This window comes from Pipra filicauda, unplaced genomic scaffold (genome assembly GCF_003945595.2).
Source record: "Pipra filicauda isolate LSUMZ 115617 unplaced genomic scaffold, ASM394559v2 scaffold12_size5214236_pilon, whole genome shotgun sequence".
NCBI lineage: Eukaryota > Metazoa > Chordata > Aves > Passeriformes > Pipridae > Pipra > Pipra filicauda.
In genome coordinates, this window is record NW_024103763.1 from 808749 (window position 1) to 832714 (window position 23966).

At 43.1% G+C, this 23966-nt stretch overlaps 2 protein-coding genes across 12 annotated transcripts in view; one reads left to right on the forward strand and one right to left on the reverse strand.

Annotated features, from left to right (window-relative positions):
* Positions 1 to 1127, reverse strand: part of POLA1 (DNA polymerase alpha 1, catalytic subunit) — a 196416-nt gene extending 195289 nt beyond the window's left edge. For all 3 annotated transcript variants that reach the window (XM_027727896.2, XM_027727895.2, XM_039391330.1), the window contains exon 1: positions 1045 to 1127. In XM_027727896.2, the coding sequence (XP_027583697.2) occupies positions 1045 to 1075 (31 nt within the window). In that variant the 5' untranslated portion in view covers positions 1076 to 1127. The remainder of the gene's footprint in view (positions 1 to 1044) is intronic.
* Positions 1128 to 1601: 474 nt separating this feature from the next.
* PCYT1B (phosphate cytidylyltransferase 1, choline, beta) overlaps positions 1602 to 23966 on the forward strand; it is a 43018-nt gene continuing 20653 nt past the window's right edge. For 2 of the 9 annotated variants that reach the window (XM_039391340.1, XM_039391358.1), the window contains exons 1-2: positions 13015 to 13094; positions 13418 to 13606. In XM_039391340.1, the coding sequence (XP_039247274.1) occupies positions 13424 to 13606 (183 nt within the window). In that variant the 5' untranslated portion in view covers positions 13015 to 13094; positions 13418 to 13423. Of the gene's footprint in view, positions 1778 to 2774; positions 2843 to 4400; positions 4571 to 12942; positions 13095 to 13417; positions 13607 to 23966 lie in introns of those variants that run through there. The other 7 variants (XM_027727964.2, XM_039391343.1, XM_039391360.1 and 4 more) reach the window with 7 other exon arrangements.

Consider the following 23966-nt stretch of genomic DNA (forward strand, 5'->3'; position numbering starts at 1 on the left):
ATAGTGCAGCCAGATTGAGACGAACTAGTAATTTCTTGACAGCATAGGACTGACACCCCATTTCCTCCTATACTTCCTTCCCTTAAAAACGCTCCCCACAGCAGGGCGCTCTCCACTTCTCCCTTTTTTCTCCCTGTCTTGATGGGGGGGAACCATTTATCTGACCACAGAGAACGAGTGGTCCCAATCCAAATTATAGCAGCAAACAAACAGCCCAGGGACGAGACCGCGGGGTTTGTGTGAGGAGCTAAACACCCCGTGGTGACCAAGGCTGGCCAGGTGTCCAGAGGAGCAGGACAGTCCCCTCCCGGTGGCAGCAGGAGATCGAACTGTGAGCAGAGCTGCACCCAGGCAGTGTGGCTGAGACAAGTACAGGTTTGTATTGCTACAGGCTGAGCTAAAAGAGGGGCATTTACACTGTGTGGTACCCCATGTGAGAGAACTGCGAAGATGTCACAGTCCGGGTGCGTTTATTTTCTACTAAATCTTTGCGTTTGCTGTCAGACAGCGCGCTCCTCCGAGACGAATGTGTTTGCACCACCGGCGCCCGCCGGTGCCCCCGCCGGGAATCGCCAGCGCGGCCCCCGGTGGCGATCCCGGGACAGCCCCCTCATCCTACGGGGATGCTCCGCCGGCGCGGGGCAGCGGGGCCGGGGGGCGGTGCGGGGCCGTGCGGCCCGTGTCCCCCGCACCGGGTGTAACACCCCCCCCCCCGCTCCTCCCCGCGCCTGCCGGGAGAGGGTCCCCCCGTTCGGGCAGGGCAGGTACGGCCCCGCCGAGCCCTCCCCATGGCGGGGGGACGCGGGACCCTCCCGGAGCGGTGCCACCGCCGCCACCGCCGCCACCGCCGCCACCGCCACCACCGCGACCGCCCGCCGCGCACGCGCATTCCCGCGCCGGGCGCGCGCGCGCCCGCCCGCCCTCCCCGCCGCCAGCACCGCTGCGCCCGCCGCCCCCCGCCTGACACCGAAACGCCGCGGCAGCGGCCGCCGCGGAGAGGGAGGGCAAGGAGGGAGAGGGGCCCGGGCCGCCCCCGGGTCTCACCGTCCCGGCCCTCGGCGCCGCTCTCGGCCATGGCGCTCGCGCCAAAGGCTCCCGAAAGTGGCGCGAGACGGGAGCCCCGCGCGCCGCCGCCGGGGCCGCAGCCAATCAGCGGCGGCGGGGGCGGGGCCGGCGGGGCCGCCCCGGGGCGCGGGAAGAGAAGGGAGGGAAGGGGAGGGCGCGCGCGGCCGTGGGAGGGGGTTCGGTTCGGGCGCCTCGGCCACGCCCGGTGACCGGAGCGGGAGGGGAGCTCCAGGCCAGGCGGAGCCGCTTCCTGGGCGAGGCCTGCGCCGCTGAGCCGCGGCCGAGGCCTGGGCCGGGCGGTGCGCGGGGCCGGGCCCGCCGCTGGAGCCGCGGCTTTGCGGGCGCTCGTTGGTCCCAAGGGCCCGGGAGGGCGGTGAGGGCATAGCTGATCCCATCCCGCGAGTTGCGTCTGAGGGATCTGAGCAGGGCTCCACATGCTGCAGGGGCCCATAGCCCGTACTTGGTTCGGTGCCGCAGCTGGGGCAAAGCCATGTTCAAATGCCGTGTCATAAATAGTGATGTATAAATATGATGTATAAAACCATGTATAAATGCAGCACCTGAGCTGGGAGGAGGCGGTGGTTGATGCCAGTTGCCTAAAAGCTGGAGCCAGACTGCAGCGTGAGGGTCAAGGAGCGCCCACAACATCGTCAGCGGTAGATCAATTCCCGTTGGGAGAAACGGGCATTTCCCACACGATTTCCATGGACAGGTAACCACTGAAGCTCCAACAGTGATCATGACAGACGAGGATCCATAAGAACCGTGGTTTCCTTTTTACATATTTAAAGTAGACATTATACTCTGTCGCAAGTTTCAGGAACTTCAGTAAATTACTCCTTAGTCTGCTCAGAGACAGGTTGTTGGTCAGTTTAGTCACAAAATATGGGGGGTTATATATGTATATAAAATATATCACATATGTGAAATATATATATATGTGAACTTTATATATTATATATAGTTTTATATACATGAATATGTAGTTACATATAACTATATATAGTTACATTATAATGGATGCCTCCTATTTCCCAAATCCCTTGTCCTTTTTTTTTTTTATCTTCTTTGCTAGACATGAAAAAAAAAATAGTTCCAGACTGGATTTCTTGAGAGGCCAAGTCTGTGGAGGGCCCTGAGAAAAAAATCCATTAGAGTTTTGCCCTTGCATACCCCTGACTTTGTCAGGGTGGGGAGGTGGAGTATGTTCTGTTCATGTGCTGCAGAGATACCTTCACTTGCATTTGTCAAGAGTATTACACATCAACCTTCAGCTGAGGAGCAAGAACTGTGTCCAGAGAAGGAAAATTTCAGTTTCAAGTATAGATGGAAAAGTTTTTTAAGTCCTCAGTTAAGACAACTGAAGCTTTACGATTCCTCTCCTCTAAAAGGGCATAGATCAGTCTGCCTGTGCATGTACAAACCCAGGGAAACTGGTGAGGTTTGTGCTGTTTCACCACAGATTAACCTCAATCTTTTGTCCAAAACCATCACTGTTGGCCAGCCATTACCCAAAAATCCTGCCATCTCCATTTGCAGAATGTTGTGGAGAAGCATTTATTGCTCATGAAAATCTGCAGGCCCTGACTCCAGCTTCTTAAAAAGGCAGGTGGCACCACAGGACTCTGTCCTTACAGCTGATATGCTGTTGCAGAAGTGTGAACTAGTATTATTTGGCCTGAATATACTGATTGTTTTCTACTCTCTAGAAGAGAAGATTTATGTGGTTCTGAAACTGAAAATTATTTTCCTTCTCCGCAGGGACTTCTTTGCATTGGTAAGAGAGAAGTAAAAAACCTACCAATCCTCTTTACATACCCAGTTCCTAGTACAACACTATCCCACTGTGGGACTTAGTCTTACGTGGAAGCAGAAAAACCACCCCACGAACTGTGGCAGCTCCCTGATGCCAAAGAGGATGGATACACTGACAGCCACAATGCCCATTCCAGACAGAATGAGACCCCCTCTCTCACTAGCTGGTTATTAGGCCAACTTAACTGTAGCAAACCCACACACTGACAGCTACAGGAAGAATGCCTGTCTGATCTGCCATCCTGGTTTCCGCTTGGATAGAGTTAATTTTCTTCCTAGTAACTGGTACAGGGCTGTGTTTTGGATTTAGGATGAGAATAATGCTGATAACACACTGATGTTTTGGTTGTTGCTGAGCGGTGTTTACGCTAAGTCAAGGACTTTTCAGCTTCTCACCCCAACCCACCGGAGAGGAGGCTGGGGGGCACAAGAAGCTGGGAGGGGACACAGCCAGGACAGCTGACTTCAGCTAGCCAAGAGGATATTCCATACCATATGGCATCATGCCCAGTATATAAATTAGGGGGAAAGCTGTCCAGAGGCCACTACTCAGGAACTGGCTGGGCATCAGTCAACAGGTGGTGAGCAATTGTGCTGTGCATCACTTGTTTTGTATATTCTAATTAATGTTATTCTTGTTTTCCCTTCTTTTTCTGTCCTATTAAACTGTCTTTATCTCAACCCTCATATTTTACGTTTTTTTCCCCCAATTCTCTCCCACATCACACTTGGGGGATGGGTGGCTGTGTGGTGGTTGATTACCTGCCAGGTTAAACCATAACACCTACAGACAGCCTCTCATTCGGTGCAGTGTGCCACTCTCTGGTTTAATTCTTTTTTTAAACACGTGCACAAAACAAGATCGCATCACCAAGCATGATGTGAGATTCAAATTCACAAGTTACTAAATTTTTTAAGCTACAATAGAGAAACATTTATAAAATAGCAATATCATTAAATTCTTCAGTTTGAATAAAAATAGAGTGCTACTGCACTTCACACATACCTAGCTTTCACATGCTTTGGATTTTTTAATTGATTGGATTTTATTCCTTTTGATTAAAATTAAATACTGCTCTTTGTCAGCTGTCATGTGAACAGTGGCATGTTTGTCATTCAGGTGATGCCGTGATTTGAGCGGGTACACAGTGATACAGTTAATTTCCCCAGCTGAAGTTGTTGCCATAGCTCCACTGTGGGACAGCGCAGATCAAACAAAAGACTTTTTCATGGATGCGAGTTCAATCCTGACATTCATCCCTGGCCATAACAAGAACGCATCTGTTTCCCACAGCAAAGCATAACAAGCATATTTAAATCCTGCAGGGGGGAAAAAAGAGGGGGGGAGGGAGGAAGGGATGGGCTTACTTTTGAGGAAGAAAAACAACCCAGCAAGATTTGGGACTTCCTCTGCTAAACGTCTTTATCTCAGCAGATTACTTTGAGCTGATCTTTAACCTCCCTTGGGACACTCATACAAGAACAACTTGGCATGACCTTTGCTCAATTCTCTTTTTAAGTGCAAGAAGCAGGAATTCTGCTGTGCAGTTCAGAGCCACCAAGGTTCTCTCAAGGCAGGTGTGATAGCTGCAGAGAAAAGTGCAAGAGAAGCACAGTAATGAAGATGGTAGGCAGCCAAAAACACGGCACAGAAGAGGAAGCTCGGGAAACTCCCAGATTTCAACACAAGGTGACAAATATGTATTTTTCATTTTGGTTATTAACAGAAAATACTGTATCCTCATTGCAAGAATTCCAAGGTAATATAAAAAGTAGTATATATTAACATGGCAAAGCACAAATGGACTATGGTATGAAAACTAAGTTAAATGGACAAAATAATTGCTGTATTGAGGAGAAGTTTTGTCTTCCTTTTTATGTCTAGGGCATGCTTGATATGCTGCAAAGGCAAGAGGACAAAGAGTTAAAACTTTCAGGTTCAGACATTACACATTAAGCTTCTGGTTGGGTTTGTTTGTTTTGGGGTTTTTTGGATGATGTAAAAAATCTGATTAAACTAAGAGTAGTGCTATAAAAACAGTGCCAGTAAATCACGGATTATAGCGAGGTAGCAAATTCACCTGTACTATGTCTACCTCAAAATGCCTGAACATTATCATATTGTTGTTAAGTACAGATTGTCTTTGTGGAGAACTGTGTATGTGTGTGCATACTACTCAGGATATGAGTGTGTATGTTCTACGTGTATGTTTCCTACAAACCCAGAGTATTCCATTATCTTACTTTTAATCCTTATATTAGTCTGAATTAATGCACGTTATCACTAAATTAACTAAAGGTTTTTACATCTAATATGATGCAGCTCTGACCACTTCAGCAACTGCTTAATAAACTGTGCTATTCATGTGGCATTTCAACGTGAATTACTTAACTGTTTGGAGGACTAAACTCCTAGAGGAGCACAGATTTCATAAATTAAAAATTTTTTTTAAATCTCAAGTTATCATTTAACAAGAGATTTTTGTTTTCAAAACATGTAGTTAACTGATAGAAGTATGAAGAAATAGATGCTTCTCCATTTGTTTATCAATAAAGATGATGCAGACATTTATGTTAAGAGGATAGATTCTTTGCTTACCAGGCTTGTTCACTGCACAGCTCTTTTTAATTTCCTACCTGAATTACCTGCTAACACCAGGATGAAGAGAATAAAGTCGTTATTGGGATGTTAAGGCTCTGAAATACAAACATGAAATAGAAACTAGAATACACACTAACAGCTTCCATTATGACAGAAAAGAAGGTCTATGAAATGAACATCCAGAGATACTTTTTTTCTTTCTTAAACAAACACAATTCAATTCTGATTGCAGTTAAATTACAGCAAATCCTAGTAACTTGACCAGAATTGGTGGAATTACACTAACTGGAACAGAGAGCAGAATCTCATCACCTGCTTGCCTAATACAATATTCCTATTCAAGCCTGGAAGAAAAGTACTAAATATTATAATGTACATTAAATAGAGAAGACAAGTGAGAGCAAACTCACAGAAAATGAGCCCTCACATAATTATAATGTCTAAGAATTAAGTCTGATGCCAATGGTATTCAAGATCATACAGTTATTGCCACAGCATGGAAGTCTCTGTTTTAACTACTTTCAGCGCTCTCTCTTTACAATTGCACAAAAATGAACAATTAACGTATAAGCAGAACATTATTGCAGAGAGGCTGTTACATTTCAAGACCTGGCTGAAGATCAAATGTGCTTCCGTGGGTGAATACTCTCAGCGTTCACCATTTCACATCCCTTTGGCAAAAAGGAGGATAGCATCCTTAGGTCCAGATCCAGGGACAGGTTCTTCAGGGAGAAGGTGCGAGTGGTGGTGAAGCTTAAATAGAGCCCCTGAGCCCATGGGCAGAGGGGGTGGGGTGGAGCCCCCAGATGAGGCTTCTCAGGGCCTTCAAGGTCTTTTAGTGCCCCCAGGGTCCTGACACATATGAAGTAACTTGTATCCATAACCAAATTTGCCCAATTTTCATGAATACAGAAAACAGCACATCGCCATTGGGAGTACCAAACCTCCAAACAAATATTAAATATCTCAATCATGACAGTTCTTGCATATTTCAAATAAAAAGTCCCAGAATACCTGCAGGGAATTATTAACATATTTTCCAGAAACAGCTGCATTATGCAGTATTCTATAACCGCTCAGTGGGTAGAAGATGCTTTTCTTCAAAACATGTCAGATCAAAGGATTCAAAGGTGGCAAAGTTTATGCAACAGAGGTAAGATCTTAGGGTCAAACACTCTTAGGAACTGGTAAAAGCTAAACTAGCTAGCAGGTAATCATTTTACAGTGCATAAGTAGGTGTTTTATTTTAAATAAAGTGTGTGTCTTTACCCAGATAATAAAATCCTCCAGTTATTAAGTTTCTGGTACCTAAAATATTAAACGGGAAGCCCCAGCAATCACTCGAATGTGGTTTACAGTATGATCTTTTTATGTTTTACTTGGCAGGTTTGCATTTGTAATAATATGAGGAAAGAGATGCGAAGGCACTTGCATGAAAAATTGACAAATGGAAAGATAAAGGTTGACAAGAAGTGTGAAGAGAAAAAAATATTGGAGACTTGTAATACTGGAAAAGATAGTGTGACAGAATACTGATGATGAGTCCAAAAATTTGAAATTGAGCTGGCGGAAAGGGAAGGCACCAGATAGATTGAAAATGGATAGAAGTGAATGCAATACATATATGTGCAAGAAAGGCAGTCTTAGCTTTGTGTGGATTTAAGGGGATTGGAGCATGTATCTGGAAAGCCAGAAATGGAAAAAGAGATAGGAAGGATAACAACATAGTTTAAATGTAAATGGGGAAGAGATTTTTCTTAAATTGTGTTTCATCTGTGACAATAGGAAGGAGGGCAGAGAACATGAGTCATTTAGACAAAGTTTATACTGAGATATATACACTAGAGAGATCTGTAATATTCAGCATTATATTTCCTGACAGCAGTAAGGTTGCAGATGTAGTCCTGTGTTGGAACCACTCTGCAAGAAATTTACAGAGAACCCAAAATAGAACAGGAAGGATAATGAGAAGATCTGTAGCATATGACCTATGAGAAATTGCAGCTGGGGCAGTTTAGTCTGGAAAAGTCATGAGAGATGTGACAAAAATACCAACCTGCCTGCTGAATGTCAGCTCTCTACTCCAAATCCTCAAACTGTTCTTTCAAAATTTTAACCACACTAGTCATACAAAAAGCAGAGGAGACTACATCTGTTCTCTGTGTCCAGCAGAAAAAGCAAGCAAGGGCAGTAGTTTGCAGTAATGGAGGTTCAGGTCAGACATTCAGAAGAACTTTCTGATAAGAGTGAACAGTGTTAAGAATGGATTGATTAGATAGTTTGGGTTCTGGGAAGGGAATAACCAACAGAGGTTAGCTAATCCAAGGGCTTCCCAACCTCTGAGCATCCATCAGGAAAGTCCCATTGCCAGATATCCCTCATCTTTCCATAACAACAATTACCCAATAATGAAAAGCTTGATTGTTAAAATTAGCAAGGACAATCTAATAAGAAACTAATAAAACTTAACGTTTCCCAAACTAAGCGACCATCTCTCTACTCTGGAAGAATAAAATAAAGACAGATACCCTCTTGGTCAAAACCAAACATAATTTCTCACCATTTTCTTCAAAAGTGCTTATAAAAGCAGTTCATGAAAGAGCAAGAACACAAAGAACCTACCCCAAAGTGCATAACCACACTTACTCAAAACAGTGCTGTAAAGCACAGATGAATGGCATCACCAAAAGCCACTATTTTCAAGAATTTGTGGATTTCAGATGATTGACATATAAACCGTACCAGAATTAACATGACATTTTTAGTTCTCTCTTACCTAAAAACTGACTAATTTGATTCTATACAGATATCTTGAGATGATGGATTTTATTAAACATCACATCAGCACTGTGGAATTATGGAAAGAACCAGATATGAGATCGTGTTGTGCCAATCCCATGTTTTTACTTTTCATAATTTACAGACTGTCATTGCATATAAAAAAATTTCCTGGATTGAATCTGTATATAATTTTATAGGACTCTTTCATAAATAGTAAATTTTTTTATTTATTACGACAAAAAGCTGATAGTTTGTTAGCAGTATCAATTCCACTTGATTGATGAGCTGCAACTTAAAAATTAGACAGCACTACCTGGAAGCAGCAAAGCAACTGATGCTGGAGGTCGTGAAAACCTATTGGGTGTATTTTAATTCATATCTTTCATTCTCTCTCTTCTTTCCCCATCTACGCAAGTGGGAAAAAAAATATCTACCATTGGGGGGTTTTAATCTCAGTCTAAAAATATGTGATTTAATTAGTTGATCATCTCAGCAATAAGGTATCTTTATCTGCTCTTTTTGACTATTAATTCTAGCATGTCTAGAATTAGCATGACATAGATTGATAGACACATGGATACATACATACACAGATTCATGCATACATAGATACATACATAGAAACATAGTATTTTAAGTAATCTGCTTCAGACATAAACCATTCCTTCACCTTATAGTCTTGCAGTTGACCTTATAATAAAATCTTGCAGTTAAAACCTTCAGGATCCAAAATATATACATTGAAGCAAAATTCAGTTCATCTGTTAAATATTCAATAATTTATTCTATTATGTTTTCTGCAAATGTTTGGTTTTGAAGTTAAACACTATTTAAACCATACCAGTCTCTGGTTTTCCATAGTTCCTGATGACTTTTGAACAGATATTACGTGAGGGTTTGTTTCTCTTCATTATGACTCAGTTACAGGTCAGAAGACTTTTGCAGCCTCTCTCAGGTGAAGACCATTTTAAATACAACTTCTGCTGTGCTAACTGGTGCTTGAGATCCACTGAGGCACTTCAGACACTTGATGATATTCTCCAAGGGCTGCAATGCGTTCCAGTCCCTGATTTCACAAAGGACAGAGTATCTTGGCTTTAAAAAAGCAAAGTCCTTAGCTTGGACAGTTTTTACAGATTTAGACTGTTCAGTATTTACAGACTTTAATGAAGTAGTAAGATCATTGAACATCTGTGAGCAACTAAGGCAAAATACCTTGTTAGCAAGTGGCTTCAATAGGTCTTTGCCCTCTGCTGCAGATCTCAGGCTGTATTGCTGCTTTGCCATCAGAAGGAGCAGAGAGCACTCCTTGTTAGGTAGTTGTGAAATGCATATTATTTCCCTGCTCAAGCAGTTTGAGGTCTTTCATGAGTTTATTCACCATTTCCAAGTATAGGTTGCTACTTCTAGAGCTTTTGCCTTAAGATAAGCATGCAATTAGAGTACACTTATTATACCATGTTCAGCTATGAACATGGATATAGTAAATTTGATGAAGTAAGCTTCTTGCTTATCTTAATCTATGCAATATAGGGGTGAAGTGGACACAGTTCACATTCAGAGCTAGTCTGCTAGAGTCAGTTTAACATGTGTAGTATGGAAAAAGTGTGAGAGAGGTTTTATAGGTGTTGGTCTCTACAAGGAACTTAAATTTGATTAATTACAGCTGTGGGCACTGATCAGTGCTCTACTAAAAGATTTTAAAAATATGAAATAAATAAAAAGAGAAAAAAAAGGGCTTGAAGATAAAGAAGATTCTACACAGAGTATTTGTCTCTATGATGTTCAGCTGCCCATGAAGCTCAGAGAGGGATCATACTTTCATTTTGAGAAAGGAGAGGATTTAAATGGAATACCTAGACATATTTTTTTAATATATTTTTCATGATTTGAGAATTAATTGTTTCAGTTTGAGAACTGAAATTCTGCATAGAAAAAACCCACCATGTATCAGATGAAACCTTCCTAACAGCTGAGATTTTTCCCTGTTTGCTGTCTATTCAATTCAAACCTTGAAATGAGTGTTAGGAGGATTGGGATCATAGTTTCTTGTTTTGTTTGCATGTAATGTTAATTTATACACCCTGGGACAGGACTTTTATGCATCAAATGTCTCTTCAACCCAAGCAGCTGTTGCCAAGAGCTCAGTCATTAAAGGCAGTGACTATGCGTCCTGTTACTTGTGAATAAATGGCAGGAGGGTGCCAGGAGACCATGTTCAGCCTGGCACGGAATACTGGTTGCAGAAAAGAAATTAGATGCATGAACCTTCCCACCCGTGACTCTTGCTCCACTGTTCTTTTAAAAGCTGGCTGACTTGTAAAGATTCACAGAAGACCATCTGCCCAGTCTTTCCAATCAAACCTAATTTGTATTTATTTATTTTAGAGAGTAAAGAAGACACATTCCAGCCTTTTGAAAGCTCTTTTTGCCCCAACAGCTAATAGAAGGTGCAGGTTAGGATAACTTATTCAAGATACCCAATACAATGGCTAAGATCATCAGACATATTCCATCTGGACAGACATGACAGACCCTACCACCTTCCCCCTACCATTAGTTCAGCTTTCTCTCTCTCTCTTAATGATGTACACAACATTTCTCTATCATGCTCTTCAAACAGAAGAACAAATCTATAAAGTATTTCCCAGAGGTGGAAATGAAATAAGCAGCATGAAAAGCATTCCATGTCCACTCTGAAATTCTGGCCCAACTTAGACAGGTGATAACACTACTGCAAGAGAGACATCATTCTATAATGTTACATGTATATGGGAAAACTTTTCTCTATAAAAGATGAATCAAAATGCAGCTGGAGTCAATAGCAAACTCTCAGCATGAAAGCAAAGATGAAATTCGCCCTTTTGTACTCAAAAGAAATAGAAGGCAAGGGATTTACATTTCCAGTTTATTGGCAATCATCCAGCTGCGAGAGAATCCATTTCCCTTTCATCTCTATTCCCATGCACCTGCCTGGTCGGAGAGGGCTGGACCCTGACCCTGGATACATCCATACCTGGTACTACTCCTTCAGCACACCAGCACCAGTCTCTGAAGAGCTGGCATATGTGGCTGGGTCTATAAAGGGTCTGCCTGCTACATCTGGCTGCTCCAGTCCTAACACTGCTCATCTGTGCTGTCCAAATATTTTTCTAACAGCATAACACTCCTGCAAATACTTTTCCTAAGAAAATGAGCTACAAATTTCAGGCCAAGTGCTGCATTAATCATGGTTTAATCATTTCCCTTGAGTATTCTTTCCATAATGTGTGAATGTTCCTTGCAAAATTACTGGTAAAGGAACTTAGTTATAGGGAAAAGATTCAGCTATGAGATTCACTTAGTTGGCTCCCTGTTTTCCTTGCTCAGTCACCTCTTTTGATATGTACTTTCCTTTTTTCTGGACTGCTGTCTCATTCTTTCTTTTCTCGTTCTCTTTTCTTTCTACTTACTTTCTTATCTTCTCTTATTCACCTACCTACCCATTTCCCTTTCACATAGTTTATACATTTCTTTTTGTATTGCACTTGGTCTCCTTTGAAGATTTGCCAAAGACATTTGAAATTAAGCTCTCAAGTCCTAGGGAAAGACCCTGAGGCACAATTCTCTTGTAACTTAGATGCTCGTGTCCCTTGATGAAGTCTGATTTTTAAAAACAAAACTCAGAGTGCCCACTGCAGCTCAGTACTTCTGGAATCCCCTTTATTGAATCTATCAAGGTTAACAATAGCCAATGGAGACTCCGATCTAAAAGGTTTTGGCTTTATATTATCTTCGTTGTATTCTCATGCTGTTTAAGAGTAAGAAGGCTGGTAATCTCACTTCAGCCCGCACGGTTTCAGTGCTGCTGGCACTCGGGAGGGCAGGACATGACTCGGGGGCTGAGCCATCTGCGTGTCCTCGTGGCCTCGAAGGCCAAGGGAATCCTGGGATGCGTTAGGAAGACCACTGTCAGCAGGTCGAGGGAAGTGATCCTGCCCCTCTACTCAGCCCCACTGAGGCGTGTCTGGAGTGTTGTGTCCAGTTCCGAGCTCCTCAGAACAAGAGAACATGGAGCTCCTGGAGCGGGTCCAGCGCAGAGTGACAAAGATGAAAAAGGGACTGGAGCATCTCTCTTGCGAGGAAAGGCTGAGGGAGCTGGGCCTGTTCAGCCTCGAGAAGAGACGACTGAAGGGGACTTCATCAACGTGTATAAGTAACTGAAGGGAGGGTGCCAAGAGGATGGAGTCAGGCTCTTCTCGGTGGTGCCGAGCAATAGGACAAGAGGAACGGGCAGAAACTGATGCACAGGAAGTTCCACCTGAAGATGAGGAAGAACTTCTTTGCTATGCAGGTGACTGTGCACTGGAACAGATTGCCCAGAGAGGGTGTGGAGTCTCCCTCACTGGCGATATTCAGGCACTACCCGGACGCAACCCCGTCCCATGTTCTCTGGGAAGCCCCTTCCCCCAGGCCCCGCCCCGGCTCTGGAGGCTCTGGAGGCTCTCGGGGCTCTGGGGGCTCTCGGGGCTCTGGGGGCGGGTCCCGCCCGCGGGGCCGCCGTGGGCCGCGCGCGGTGGCGCGGCGGCGCAGCAGCCAATCAGGAGGCCGCATGCAAATAAACCGGCACCGCCCCCCGCAGCTCGCGGACGGGGGCGGGGTCGGGCGGTTGCCGTGGCGACGCGCGCGGCCGAGCCCCCGGGCGGCTCCCGGGGAGACCCCCCGCGCCGGGCGGGCCCGGGCGGCGGCCATGCCAGTGCGCGCGGCCGGTGCTGAGTCAGGAGCCGGCGCCCCGGGATCCCCCTCCGAGGCCATGGAGGAGCTGGAGCACACCTGCCCGCAGCCGCGCCTGGTGAGTGGGCCACATCCGCGGCCCGCCCGCCCGAGCCGCCCCGAGCGCTGCGGGGCCGAGCCCGGCGGGTCGTTTTGTGCGGCGCGGCGGGGGAAGGACGCGGGGGCGGCCCGGGTGGGCTGTGCCCGGCAGGGGCTCGGGCTGTGCGGTGACAGCCGGGCGGGATTCTCGTCCGCCCGTTAAAAGCCTGGATCCCCCGCGCTCCCGGCGGGTCGGGGCGCGCCCGGGTACCGGCGCGGTGCCGCATGTGTGCGGTGGCGGGAGGGGCGGGAGCCGTGTGGTGCTAAAGCCGTGGTACGGTCTCAAAAGCTGCCTGTCTTCAGGGATGAATGCCGAGGAGCGGCCCGCGCTCCGAGGAGCCGGCGGCGGGGAGCGATGGCTGGTCCCGGCCTCTCCTGGGCGCATCCCGCCGGGAATGGCATTCCCCGGGTCCCCCGGCACCGCCCAGCCCCCGGCTCTCGTCCGGTTCGCCCGTGAATGCCAAATCCCACTTTTCTGAACTTCAGAGCCCAGTGAGGAGTTTCCCGTTCGATTCCGGATGTGTGAGAAAGAGAGTCTTGGAGAGCCGCGGTTTTGGGGTGACGGGAGGAAGAGGGAGGGCCGGGAGAGTGAGACTTTAAATAAACTCCTGTGATGCTCTTCGGTTAAAGGCTCCCTCAGACCGTGCAGGCAACTTTACAAGGCTGCTTACGCCAAGAGTTCAGGTTCTAAGAGCTGTCCTTTTTTGTGTGTGCTCTTTTAAAATAATTGGAATATTTCTTTGCTTCTTAGTTAAACCTTTTATTATGCCCATCAGGAAAGCTCGCTCCTTTCCCCAGCGTGGTAGAAAGTTAATAATAACGATACATAAATGCACATACAGAATTGCAGAGGCAGTGTCAAGGTGTGAAAATGCATGATGTATGTAACAGTTTAGTACTGGAAATGAGATCATTTAACACCAGATTTCAGTCACAGTCCTAATTAAAACCTATTTAGACATCAAACTTCAGTAATTAAATTCAACACTATAGTTGAGACATTGTTCTGATATGACAAGAAATAGCAACAGCCATTGGAGCTGACCTAAATTAATGTTTTCTTCTTGTTCATGTTATAATTAGATTCAGCTTTAAAGAAGTCTGCTAATTTGTTCATAGAAGGCTTTTGGAGCTGTTTTAATAGGGAAAGTTAGCTCAGGTGTAGTTACTGCAGTGTGTTCATACAGGCTGTCTAAGATTTCTCTGTCAAAAGCTCAGATATAACAACCTGTTTGAATATATTACTCTGTGTAGTCTGACATTTTAAAAGATTTTAAAGAAAGAACTGACAACATGATGCCAGTATTTACAGTATCGTGCATTCCAGTATAATTTCTGTGGAAATTAAGGTGACAGCTAGAGTACATTAATAAAACAGGAATTCATTATGATGTTTTAGATCTTCCTGAGTACCAATAATGGACAGTGGAAACATTTTGAGTAAAAATTTGTGGGAAGTATGTCTATATGAAGTGGTATCTTGCCAGTCATCTGATCTGTGTTATCTTCAGGCTGAAAAAAAGTTGTCTGGTGAAGTATAAGTGCAGTACACTGACCTCATTAGGGCATAGGGAGTGAGGCAAGCAAGTGTAGTCAAGTCATGTTGTAAGGGAGAAGAATTCAGGGCTGGTGTCCTGAAGAGTTAAAGTGATCACCCCTTGACAGGTGATCTAATAATGTGGATATCGAGTTCCTGACAGATCTTTTTTTAAGATCTTCAGTACTGTGTCTGATCCCATTCTTTGAAGGCACCATATACAGTGGTGGGCCAGTAACCTCATCACCTGCTTCATCAATGTAAAGAAAAGAGAGTGTCTCAGTTAACATTTTAGTATTGTGTTATTATCTTGGACCTCATGATGGTACCTCAGGATGGCTTTGGTATCCCAAAATATATAACTGGTGGCAAGTAAAGTCTGTGATACTTTCAGATTACTTTTTAATGCTGTTTGTTGGTTCTTACATGTCTGAGGTTTTTAATATAGGCTAAGTTTTAAGAAGCAAATTTTCTTGAGAAATGTAGCCTCAGAATCACATAAAATTTTAGAAGGTGGAAAGGAGGTTAGTTCTATTCTGAAACAGTTGCCATCCTTTTCATTAAACCAGGAATTATTTATTTAAAGCCTTAAAACTGAATATTTTTAAGAATATTTGCCATTAGATCCTCTGATTTTAGGGTATGGAGTCTGCTAGCTTGGCAGGAAGTTACATTAGGACTAAAGAAAACCCCTTCAAAGGGGTATCCATCAAAGAGGGGGAAAACGGGACACTGAAGGCAGTTCTCAGATAAGTTTCAATGTGTGTTGAAACCTGATGTTTTCCAGTGCCTAGTACTGTTGTGATATAAATTGCCATTAATTTTTTCCCAAGACTCTCTTTTTGGGTTTTCTTAACCAGCTGGAGCATTAATGAGCATTTGTGTTTCAGTCAATTCCCCTGGTCCATGTCTGACTTAATTTTTGCCTGCTTTATGTTATCAACTTTCATGTATCTTAATGCCAGGAAATTGTCTCTCTGAGTGGCACACGGACCTTTGTCTCAATGCACAACAGAGAAACAAACTAATGAAGCTCGTGGGTTTTATCCATACTGGTGATTTTAACAGTTTTGTAGTCAAGAAAAAAAACCCTCACAAATAGTGTCTCTCCAGTGCTGGTTTGTGTTGTTTTGCATTTATCCCTTTCTCATCTGGACCAAACTCCTGGGTTAGGCCACTTTCTCATCTGCTGCTGTCCCATTCATATTTTTAAGCCTGGGATACCCATGGTTTGGTCACTGTTTTAAATGGGATAAACATGACCACTGGTCATATCGTGCCACACATTCAAGCTATGGCAGCTGCCCCTGGATAAGCTTCAGTAAGCTGCAGAGCACTGCAGGGCTGTGGACCTCAGCCTGGGAATCCTGGCCGTAGGGTTTGCCTGTGTGCATCAGTACTAAAAAGGTCCCCAAGTAAGGCAAGCTCTTAGTTTAACTAAGAGATACCTTAGGAGGAAATACCAAAGAGAAAATACAAAACCTTGTAAAGTGATCTACTTTTTTTTATATAATTTATTTATGTCCCCTGGAATCAAGAGTTTGACTTTAGTCCCACGTGTGGCAGCTCCTTGCAGGATTGGTGTGTACCTCGAGAATTGCCAGTCCTTGTTTTAAAGAAACAGACATTTCAACCCACTTTGTTCTGGAAGACAGTTCCAGGTATCTTCCCTAATAGGAAACAATGGCAATTTGGAAGGACAGTGTTGCAGATAAAGCAAAACTGAATACACATTGAAACTTACTTGAAATCAAACTCCAAAACCTACTGCTTGGTCTCATCTTTCCCTTGAACACATTGAGAGCTTCTTGTGAATCATATCTCTCATACAACACTGGCTTCAGTGGAAGCATCTGAGAACCAGTGTCTTATTCTGAAAACTGGCTGAAATTCTCAGGGTTAGGTCAGTTAAGGGAATGCAGGGCAATGAAACATTTATTTCCATGACAGTACCTACTTTAAGAAACCAGATAAGCAGAAAACCACCTGAATTAGCTGGGGTGAACTACGGGGGAGGAGAGTGAGTAGACAGGTAGGTAGTCGTTTTGGCTTGTGCTTGTGGGGACATTGGTGGGTAGAAGGCCAGGCAGCAATTAAGCAGCGGTTTTCCTGAATGTAAAGTAAATTGAATCTATCTTTAAGATGATATAAAGAAGCAAGTAGGTGCTTTCTGCCATGTCTGCTCTGTCCTAGGCAGCGCAATCCCCGAAATACTGGACCGTTCCTGAGATCAGGGTTATGTGACATCCATGCTACCCTTGGATGCCTGTTCCAGGCAGCTGGAGCTGTGGCCAGATCTCATTTCCTGTGGGAAATGGCATTGGGACCCTGTGTGGAAGTACCCAACTAGTTTGATGGAGGGGTTTTTTCATCATCATTGCAAGGACAGACTACCTGGAGACATAGAGCCTATCCCATATGGCAGATAAGACATGTTCTGCCAAGGCACTGCAAGTGTCAGGGCCATTTGAGGTTCACCCTGCCAATCCCAATGCCTGCTCCCAAGCTGAGATTTACTCGTGCAGTGTCATGAGATTCAGAGGCTGCAAACTTTTACAGTTCAATAGGAATTAGGTATCAAATATCTTGGGGCCACTGAATCTACAATACTTTGGAGAATGAGTCTCAGGTACAACTGAAGGTGACGGCTCTCACATCATTTTGGGTGTCAGCTGCTTTAGCCATTTTGTTTATTTTCTTGATTTTTTTTTTTTTAGAAGATATGACAGTACATTAATTATTTTTTTTCAAATTATTCAAGTACATTTGGAAAACAGTTTTTTATTTTCTTGAATGGTAGAGAACATTGTAGTGTTTTCACTCACTGGAGCTGTGTAATGATTTAAGGAGTCACTAGACTCCTTTAGGCAATTTCCTTGTTGCTACTGTTAAGCAATGAACTCTTAAACACAAAATCTGAAATAATTGCAAGAAAAGTGTGCGTGCCTTGGATTCCTGTATTTTCATTCCTGGATGCCTTACTTCATATTTGCAAACAGTGTTTTAAGAGGGTCTGATGCAATCTCTAGAATCATTTCAGTATTTTATTTCCATGAGCTTTCATAGCTCTTCATAGTCATCTTTCCTATATCGCTGAAAGGTATATGCAATTTTAATCATAGGAACCAATGATTAATGTTAGGGGGGTGTTATTGTGGTTAAAAAGCGTCCATGCATCTGTTTCTCTCTCACGTGATGTTATGACTTAGGGGGTCTGCCATCTGTTTACTTCAATGTGGAATTAAGCATAAATAAATATATAAATAACCTTACATTTAAGGAACCCAAAATGACTTTATTTCACGAAATATTTTTTTGGTCCTTTACAAGTTTGGGTTTTGCGCTGGGTAAATGCTCATTTTCATAAATGTTGGCTCCTGCATAAAAGCACAAACCCATAAAAATATGCCAGATGGGGTTTGTGCTTGGGGACATGTAGCAATTTTTGCTGCACTTAAAAAAAATAAATTGCCCATAGACATGAAAAATCTGCTCAGATTTCCCTTCATTACATCAGAGGACATGCAGTTGGTATATGTTCTGGAATGCTGTAGTCTCTGCATAGACATGTTGCAATACATATTTGTCAGATATACAGAATTACAGATATTTTTTCAGGAGTCACAAATGACACATAAACCCAGGGAAAAAACATTACATTCTATGTATTGCATTCCTTGCTTGCAAATACATTTATGAAATGCTATTAAAGAAACAGTTTTTACTAGGAGAATATTACCAATTTCTTTAACTGTGATGTTGTCATTACTAGGAAGGTTTGTATCGTATCTTTAAAAGCGAGTGGAAGCCCAGTGCACTCTCTGTGGGAAAAGAGATCTTCTCAGGGTGTTTCTGTGTACTAGATAGGGAACTGCAGAGTACATGTCTCCTGTGCAGAAGGAAAAATGGGGTTTTTTTTGCTTCAACATAGCTTTGTTTTTTGAGTAACTGTTTATACAAATACTGTCCTATATCTGACATGAAATAATTGATAGGTTTAAAGTATCTTTGTATAGAAGCACAAGTAGAGTTTGAATACTGGGCCAAATTCACCCAATAGTTTAGCTATATTACTCATCTGCTTTCAGCAGATTAACCCTGTCCTGTGTTAAAGCTGGAGTTGGATCCTTTTAGCTGTACATCAGGTGTGTATCCTCAGTACATTTGCAGACGATGCGAAATTGTGTTGGGAGTGTTGATCTGCTTGAGGGTAGGAAGGCTCTGCAGAGAGAGACTCGATCGATGGGCTGAGGACAACTGCAGGAGGTTCAACAAGGCAAAATGCTGGGTCCTGCACTTGGGTCACAGCAGCCCCACAGGCCTGGGGAGGAGTGGTTCAAGAGCTGTTCAGCTGAAAGGGACTTGGGGATGCTGGTTGACAGCTGGCTAAACATGAGCCAGCAGTTGTGCCCAGACGGCCAAGAAGGCAAATGGCATCCTGGCCTGTGCCAGTAGTGTGGCCAGCAGGACCAGGGCAGTGATCATCCCCCTGTACTTGGCACTGGTGAGGCCACACAAGTACCGTGTTTAGTTCTGGGCCCATCACTACAAGAAAGACATTGAGGTGCTGGAGCACGTCCACAGAAAGGCAACAAAGGTCGTGAAGGGTCTAGAAAACATGTCCTGTGAGGAACAGCTGAGGGAGCTGGGTTTGCTTAGTCTGGAAAAGCGGAGGCTCAGGAGGGACCTCATTGTTCTCTACAACTCCCTGAAAGGAGGTTGTAGTGAAGTGGGAGCCAGTCCTTTCTGCCATGCCTGCAGTGAGAGTACTAGAGGAAATGGCCTTCAACTGAGACAGGGGAAATTCAGATTAGGTAATAAAAAAAAAATTTCACTGTTAGGATGGTCAGGCATTGGAATAGGTTGCTCAGGGAGGTGGTGGAGTCACGACTCCTGGAGGTGTTCAAGAAACGTCTGGATCTGGTGCAGGGTGATATGGTTCAGTGATTTAGGGGTTACAGTGGTAGTACTGGGTTGGTGGTTGGACTGAATGATCTTAAAGGTCTCTTTCAACCTTGATGATTCTATGATTCTATGCAATAATGTACAAGTAAAAAAGAAATACGTAACAGACATTAAAAATATAGGAGCTGACATTGTCTTCAGTTACTGGATTGATCAATAAAACACAGAGTGGCATTAGAGCAGTGGTTACACATTTTTGATCTGGTGACCATGGCCAACCCTCAGCGTTACTCACGGGTCAGCAAAGGCCATTCATGTTTGAACTGCCAGTGCACCACGGCCAGGTGGGTTCTCTGCAACGGTGTCTGCAGGCTGTTGGCTGGCAACCAGTGCCCTGTTGAAGGAGCTTCTTCAGCCTGAAATGCTGCATATCCCTCCTCAGTGCTGGGACACTGGACAGCTTGGCTAAGCCTCTAGCCATCAGGACAGGGAGCATGCAGGCTCACAGGCTGCACAGTGCTTTAGTTGCAGTTTGCCCTTTCAGTGAGTCCTACCTGGGTCACTGGCACCCAGTGCTCCTTCCAGCTGTGCCAGGGGAGCGGGCGCAGGTGGATAAGTTGCCGAGGGTCACATTTTGCTTCCGGCTGGTGCTCATGGAGATTGAAGTACTCCACTGGCAATTCTTTTGCTTGAACTCTGCTTAACTTGGGGCCTGTCCTACCTCTAGGATGGATTTTGTTTTCTAAATAATGTGTTCCAGTTCAGTCAGAAGTCATGGCTGTCATGCAGGAATCTTATCACGAAATTGTTTGGCCTTTTGCAAATATTAGACTAGATTATATAATAGTTGTTCTACTTTCATAATCTATGAATCTCTACATATATACATCATGGTGCTTCTTGAAAAGGCAGTGGAAGCTGCTTTTCTTCTGCAATATCTTCAATTTGTAATTGCATCTTGCATTCAATCATTACTGACCTAATACTAATGATGAGCAAAGTGTATTTGATAGAAGATAAAGCCCAGAAAAAGCAACTGATAATGAGATAATTTGGAATGTTTGCAAACAGAATGCTTATTTTGAAGTTATTGTTCTTATTAGGTTAGTTGGCCCTGGTTTTAGTTGCCCTGAGTCAGCAGAACTGTGGGAGAACGGAGAAGGGAGACTTTCCTTCATACATGTGTTAACATTAGAACTGTTTGTGAAAAGTTTACCTGGAGGCAACCACCAGTAATATTCAATAGCAGCTTAATTGCTCATAAATTTACCTGTTTGAGTCAAGGTTTCTGAAGATAATATATGAGACAACATGGTTTTAATTTTTGACAGTGTTCACTTCCTAAACCTATAGGAGAAGACCTTGGTACTCCTTAACATGGTCTTTCCCCTTGAAAAGAGCGTTCACACCTCATAAACTTGGCACATATTTTTAGTTATTTTTCAATATATTTGTTAGGTTTTTGTCTTAAATGTTCCTTAAAACTGATGTCAGTGTTTCCTGCTCTGTAATTATTGTTTCCCAACATCAGGAGCAGCTTCCCAGAATAATCGTTCCTCATATGAGTAGATCTTATCCAAGTGATTTGTTCCAGTGAAATCACTTATCTGTTTTAAATACTGCCTCTGAGACAAAAGGCGATTACAGCATTAGACTTCCCACAGAATTTCCCTGCCAGCTTAATTCTTTCATAAGTACAGGCTCTGCCTGCTCTACCAAGTGTTGCCTGTGTAACTCTACTGGTTCAAGATCTGAAATTCCGTAGACCTTTGTTGATGGCAAAATCTTAGATGACAATGCAAGTGTTCTCTTTGCCAAGACGACAGCATTTTTGTCTGTGTCATGGGGTGAGGGATGTGGTGTAGCTCTGTGAATAAAAAAATAGAGTAGCTCCTTCATTAGTTGTGTTTCCTGCAGTCACACTGCAGGCAGAGTTACTATGGCATGGGTGCGTCTACATTTGCCTGTTTAAAAAAAAAATGTTTCTGTCTTCCTTGCTGCTGTGTAAAAACCCAGCCCAACAACCAAACATACAGAGGACAAGCAAACAAAAACACAACAGGCTGTAAACAAAAGAGAGGATGTGGAAGTGCTTGTGGTTTTGGCCTGTTATTTCAGTGGTAGGACTCCTGCTAATCACTGACAACTTTCCTTTTAATCCATTGGAAACATAAGCATGAATGTTTATCCAATGGCTTGGAGCTAAGTTAAATGGCTACAGTAGCCTAAGAGACTATGAAGAGTAATAATAAAAAGTCAGCATCAAGATACACTTGAAATTAAGCTGCTTCTGGCTGTCATGGAGGGTTTCTTCATGAAGTATCCCACTCCAGAACCAGCTCAGGGCTGCCTACAACACTGTGCTCTCCCCTTTGGGCTACTGTCCCATTAAATAGAGCCGTTGCTTACAAAGACATTGCTGGGTGCACATGGAGCTGTGAGGTGCTTGCTGGGAAGCCCCTGGTTACCTGCCTTCCATCTTTTCGTGTCCTGAAGTTTATTGAACATCATTCAGTTCTTTTGCAAATTTCATAGAAAGCAAGACACTATTTAAACTTCTCATAGAATGAACAGCTTCTGATAGACAAGGGTTACTGAGTAGGATGGTTTTGCATACTTTTGTTTTTGGGAAGTGAATTTAGTTAGTACTGAATGCAGTGTCTTTGTTTTCAGGAAACACGACTCATGTTGCAAGAGTTTATTATCATCTGAAGTAAATATCACTAATGAGTCCTAATATTACAAGGACTTCTCCATCTGTGACATGTAATAAGCTTTATCTCACATGTTAATAATGCAGTAATGTTGTGGCATTTTGTCTTGGTTTAATAATAATATGTTCAGGAGGTGAGACCTCTAATGAGATAAATCCTCCTTTTCTTTCTTTTTTTTCTCTCCCCTCAAATATTGACAAAGTAGAAATTGTGAGGAGTCTGAATGAAGAAGGAAAAATAATAGTTTTACTAAAAAATGGAAAAACCTCAAAACCAAGCAAAAAAACAATAGCAGAAAATATCACCTAGCCACCCCCTCCCCACTAGGTTAAAACAAAACCTAGAAGGATATCTTGTTTGAAGAGAGGTCCCCCATGCTCCAAACTACATGATGGTATGAAAAAATCAACCGAAAACCTTTCCCATTTAACTAAAAGTACAACACATTTGGACTGCTTAAATGAAAGTAAGGTCTCCCTGCTGACACCAGGTGTGTGGTGCTTATGTCATCAAAGATAACCACAAGTGTGAGCATCATATAAAATAATTCTCTATTCCTATCTATTAAAGCTCTAGAAATTGGAAAAGTTATCGTTTTGAACAATGTATAAACAACCTTCCAGTTAATGGAGAAGGGCAACAAAGTTAAAGTTGTGGACTGGCTTCGGTAGAAGGAACAAGTAAATGTGGTAAAGCTGTTCAGCCTGGAAAATGTGACTCAGGGGAGAAAAGTGAGGAAGAGAACTGCAGATGAACTTATTGAAGCTTCCATTACAAGAATAGCAAATAATACAAGAAGGAGGCAGGTGCTGAAAACCAAAATGAGATAATTCATCAGTGAATTCACACTTAGACTGTAGACCACCCTGCTACAGGAGGATGCAGATCTCAGAAACTTACCTTGGTCCAAAATACAAGGTTAATTTCACTTGCTTGACTAATTGCAAAATGTAAATGTCTAGAATATAAATAACACAGAGATGAAGGGAAAATATGACAGAGAAAGAGAAGTACATTTGCACAAAATCTTTGTCTAACCATCTGATTATTGTCAAAACTATAGCAAACTTCTAAAAGTACTGTAATGGATTAACCAAACTGAAAAAGCTGCTCTATAAATTACTTGCTCTCTTCTTACAATTCTAGTTATTACTGACAAGAGACTGGAAAAAATACAAGTAATTATATACAAACTAAAAGAGGCTTGATAAATTATATCTGGTTTTTAAAAATTTCTTGAAATATTTTATCTTATGATCTTATATACAAACCAGGTGGTCTCATTTTACTCATAAGATGTTTTTGTTAAGCTTAGCAATAATTTTTCTAGGCCAGATAAAACAAAATAGTATTGAATACTCATTGGGAAGCTATTGCTATAATTCTTTTGATCTGTTAGCACATGGCATTTATGCATTTCTCCATATGGCTTTGATAGGATATTGCAGATTTAAATCTATTGCATTTGATTTATTTTCATATCCAGTAACTGAGAGGTCACAGAGTAATGGGAATATTGACAGGTCTGGTTCTAAGCCCTGATCTGTAAAATGGGCTTTAATAATGAGCATTTACAAAAGCTGGACTGATGGGAAGCTAATAGAGGTTGTTCTCCATTGAGCAAAGACTGAAAGAAAAATCTCGGTCTTGCAAAGGTGGTTACGTGGATGAAAAGCACCACGGTGTTTGCCTGTGG